The following is a 5,135-nucleotide window of genomic DNA, read 5'->3' on the forward strand; positions in this document are numbered from 1 at the left end:
ATAAGCTACAGATCTTCGGCGTACATCGGAAGCGAGGTGATGGCGTAATAATATGGATATGTTGTTATCTGGATGATCGCAACAAGGAAATATGTCCATTTTCAAGATTATTGGTCTGTACAGCGGTAAATTCTTATCAGTCATTATGCGGCCTTTGTATTAGCTTTGTCACTGTATCTAATGTGCACCTTGAAATATTTCATGACAAACAACTATCACGGTCACTCTGTCACCTTTATCTGGTCGGAGTCGTATTGAAACATCAGCAGTGCGATTCATGCAAGTGGATACGAGAACTCGTCATCATCATGTCGGAGGATAGCATCATCTGTGTCACTTGCCGTAAGGAGGAGAAGGATGTCAAGAAAGTAATCGAGTGTGGTTACTGCCACAAATGTGAGCATTACGACTGCAAGAACGTCTTTGGAATAGCTGTACGGAAGCTTCGCAGTCAACCTTATTTCTGTTCTAAGCAATGTAGTGAGCTGCACCAAGGGATAAGATCGAGCGATGAGACCAATTCACAGGTCCTTAAGGACCTGCAAGCTGTCCTGAAGGAGGTTCGTGAGACACGAACTGAAATGCACGAGATTCGGAACACTGTCGGTGAGATGTAGAAATTCCAGTCCTTTCTATCAGAAAAATTGGATACGCTGCTGGAAGACATGCAATCTATGAAAGTGGATCACAAAGTGCTAAAAACAAACTTCGAAAATCTCACTTCACAGCAACAATCCATGGGAGAACGTGTTGAGAAACTGGAGTTAGAGCTGGATCGAGTAAACCGATCTGCTATATCGCAAAACGCAATTATTATTGGAATGCCAGCTATTGAGGACGAGAATACAATGGAGATTGTGCACAATTTAGCTACTACTGTTGGATGTCAGTTGCCTCCCGGTGCGGTTGTTGATGCCAAACGTTTGTATCCAAAAAATCGTGATGCTAGTTCTACCACTACCAGGCCAGCTCCTATCAAAGTGTGCTTCAAAGATGTGTTTCAAAGAGGAACTTCTATCGAAGAAGAAAAAATATGGTTCACTGCGCTCGTCTGTTATCGATCCTTCAACTACCCACCCAAATCGGAAAATAGTGGTTCGGGATGAGTTAACTTCGTACGGAATACAGTTGCTTAACGATACCAAGGAAGCTCAAGACCAGTTAGGCTTCAAATTCGTGTGGCCGGGACGAAATGGCGTGGTTCTAGCTCAGTACTCCGAAACATCGAATGTCAAGGTGATCCGCAGCACACACGACTTGGAAACGATGAAGAGATTGAGCAGCAAGCGACAACACACTGCTAACTTGTCTTCACCCGATGATCTACCCAACCCGAAACGTCGACTCTAGATGTGCGTGTTTATGTATTATAATTTTCAATGTATTGTAATAGAGTATGTGGATGTGTTGGAGATTGGATAGCAAATAAAAGTACACTTCGTCATCTAAACTGTAAAATCTTGCAAATCAATGCCCGTGGAATCAATGAATTATCTAAATTCGATTCTATAAAAGAGATCTTAGAGAGGAGTAAGGAACGTTTTGATGCGATTGTGATATGTGAAACATGGCTCACAGCTGATCGCATACACTTATACAAAATCGAGGGTATCGTCGGAACCTTTTCATGCAGAAACGAATCACATGGAGGGTTAGCAGTATTCACTCGTGCAGAGCTAAACGCGGTAGTCAGTGCAAATACAACACAAGATGGGTTTCACCACATACACTGCGAGTTTAAAACTTTGGGCATACCTGTTGATTTGCATGCTGTCTATAGACCTCCCAGTTTCGATGTCCGTCGATTCTTTTTGGAACTTGAGCACATGATCTCTAGAGTTAAAAAAGGTCATAGGTGCATACTTGTTGGCGATATAAACATTCCTACGAACCTAACTGGTAACAATGTTGTTGGAGAATACACACGTCTTCTAGCTTCTTATAACATGCTGATCACGAATACTAACACCACTAGGCCAGCCAGCAATAATATTCTCGATCACGTAGTATGTACAGATACCCTAGCCGAAAAAGTTGTGAATGATACTGTTTCTGCTGATTTGAGTGATCATTGCCTCGTTATTTCTTCTTTTGATATGACATGCCACACCTCCGAAAGAACATTGTCCAAACAAATAACAGACCATAACCGCTTGAATGATATGTTTCGTCAATCGATGATGAGTTTACCGCATACAATGACTGCTAACGAAACATTAGAATATGTGATTGAATGCTATAAATCACATTTCAATTTGTGTACTTAGTGCTAACGTAAGAACAAACACGACATTCACGAAACGCGACGCGAGATAAGGCACGACACTTATGGTTCTTACAATCGTCAAAATAATTAAAAAATTACCTTAATGCCTATCTACGGGACAATGTCCGACTGATTGCGTTGTTCAAGTTTGGAGAGAGAGAGAATGCTACTACTGCTGCTGCTGGTGGTTCGTGTCGACGAGATCGAATAGACTCGACATGATGGGAGGATCGTCTTCATTCATCAGCGGTTTGTGGGCATTGCTGATAAACATTGACTCCCATGCGTTTAAGTGGGAAGCTTTCCTCACAGTTTTTACGAGCTTCGCACTTCCCCAATCTATTTCGTGGTCGGTTTCCACCGTATGAGCCGCCACGCTCGATTCGTTGCTTTTCTTAGATGCCACTGCGTTCTTATGTTCCCTTATGCGGACTTTGACTTTCCGGCGGGTTTGTCCAATGTAAACCGCCGGACAGTCTTTGCAGGGAATCTGGTATATGCCAGACTGCTCGTCAGGTGGAACCTTATCTTTGAGGTTGCAAAGCAGGTCACGCAGAGTGTTCTCACTTTTGTGGACAACATGTAACCCTTGTCGGTGAAGTGTGGTTTTTATGGGGTTGGTTATTTTCGGGTAGAATGGCAGGCTGACTCTTTTGACTTCTTTGGTGTCCGGCTGGAGGGTAGTTATACTGTCGCGCTGTGTTTTTCGCTTATGTTTCCGGATGATTTTATCAACGAAAGACCTGTCGTACCCATTCACTTCGGCTGCTGAATAAATACGGTCTTTCTCTTCTTCAAACTCTTCTTTCGCCATGGGTACGTTGAATAACCGGTGTGCCATAGAGTGGAAGGCGGCTTGCTTCTGGGCACCGAAGTGATTGGAGTCCGAAGTAATGTATCTATCGGTGGAGGCAGGCTTGCGGTAGATCCCGAATTTCAACGTGCTGTCTTCCTTTCTACTGATCAACAGATCGAGAAAGGGGAGTCTCCCTTCCTCTTCCTTCTCTACAGTAAATTTGATCGTGTTGTGTTGGGAGTTTAACATGCTCAACGTTTGATCCAGGTATCGTTCCTTAACCGGAGCAAAAATATCATCAACGTAGCGCCACCAGATCCTGGGAAACAACTTCTTCTTTTGAGCTTCGTTCTCAAAATCGCTCATGAAGAGGTCCGCTAGCAATGGGGACAGCTTGCTACCCATGCTGAGCCCAAAGGTCTGCCTGTAAACCTTCCCCCTGAACGTGAAAAAGTTCTGGTTCATACACACCTGGGCTACGGAGAGATACGCTTCGATATGATTTGGTGGGGCTCGGCTGCGTTCCAAGTGACGACGCAGGCTTTGAAGGGCTTCGTTGACTGGTACGCTCGGGAACAGTGCCGTGACATCGAACGAGACCAAAATTTCTCCTCGTCCCAACTTAAACCCTTCTAATTTCTTCACCAAATCCACTGAATTTTTCACGCTTTTCCCATGTTTTACGGGATATTTTTTCATTTCACTAACCAGCCAGGCTGCCATTTTTTGTGTGGGCGTACGTATGTTGGAAGAAATTGGTCTCATTCCGATAGGATTTTTGTGGATCTTCGGCAAACAGTACAAAGATGCCACCGCGGGATTCGGGACGTGTAACTTCCTATCGAGCCTCTCTTCACCCATTAGATGAGCCACTTTCTGCCGAGCACAATTCACTTCTTCAATCATTTTGTTCAGCGGGTCTTTCGGCATACCGTTTTTGAATTTTACTTCTTCGTACGGGCCGGTACCAATCATGTCATACACACGCGCATCATAGTCCTCTCGATCCATTATCACTACAACGTTTCCCTTATCCGCACGGGAATACATCACATCACGGGCTTTCAACTGTCGAATTGCACACCACGTTTCGAAACTGGCGCGATTTTTGCACTCCGTTTTGTTCACCGTTCGCAAAAGGCACTGCTCCACGCTGTGTCGGACGGCTGACTTGCTTGCATGGTTATCATATTGAATGGCACTTTCAATGTTATTGGCAACCTCTGCAAGGGGGGCACTTTGGGGGGAAACGGCGAAATTCAACCCTTTGTTTAGCAGGTTTAACTCTGCTGCTGTGAACTCGGTGGATGAGAGATTTACCACAAAGTTGTCGATGGTATGCGGTAAGCGTCTCGATCTAGGAGCCTGGGTGCATTCGAGAGAGCGTAACTTTCGGCGGTGTCGCACCTTCGTGTCACGCACTCGTTTTTCTAGATCGCGATATACTCTTCCCATGGCCTCTTCCCAACACAATTTCTTCTCTTCTGCACATCTACGTATGACACATGGGCATTAAGGTAATTTTTTAATTATTTTGACGATTGTAAGAACCATAAGTGTCGTGTCTTATCTCGCGTCGCGTTTCGTGAATGTCGTATAAATCACATGTTGCGGAATGCACTAGAACAGTGACGTGTCAAGCTAAAGTCAAAGGCAACTGTCCGTGGATGACCCTTGAGCTGTGGAAGCTAATACGGATTAAAGAAAGACAGTTGAAATTATCGCGTGCAAACTCCAGAGACGTAAGGGCTTCTGAACTCCTGAAGCATGTGTCGAAAATTCTGCAAAAGAAAAAAGCAGAGTGCAAACGTGAATATTATCTTCGAATTCTCAGCGGCAATCCTCAGAAAAAGGCTTGGAAACTGATAAATGAAATCTCTGGGAAACGTTCTTCGAAAAAATCCACCAAGGAAATTCGTAGGAACGGACAAACCATCACTGATCCGCTTCAGATATGCTCCACTTTCAACGAGTATTTTTGTAATATTGGAAATGATTTGGCCTTCAATATTGCGAGCAACCGCGACATTCATCGATTCAATACTCTACCAACTGCTCCATCTTCAATCTTCT

At 44.2% G+C, this 5,135-nt stretch overlaps 1 protein-coding gene across 1 annotated transcript; it reads right to left on the minus strand.

Annotated features, from left to right (window-relative positions):
- Positions 1-1,494: 1,494 nt before the first annotated feature.
- Positions 1,495-4,517, minus strand: LOC134290822 (uncharacterized). Its single transcript, XM_062858027.1, has 2 exons — positions 2,577-4,517; positions 1,495-1,506 (listed from the first exon to the last, which is right to left on the minus strand). The coding sequence occupies exons 1-2, from the start codon at positions 4,515-4,517 to the stop codon at positions 1,495-1,497; spliced, it is 1,953 nt and encodes a 650-aa protein (XP_062714011.1).
- Between the last annotated feature and the right edge of the window lie 618 nt (positions 4,518-5,135).

This window comes from Aedes albopictus, chromosome 1 (assembly GCF_035046485.1).
Source record: "Aedes albopictus strain Foshan chromosome 1, AalbF5, whole genome shotgun sequence".
NCBI classification, from domain to species: domain Eukaryota; kingdom Metazoa; phylum Arthropoda; class Insecta; order Diptera; family Culicidae; genus Aedes; species Aedes albopictus.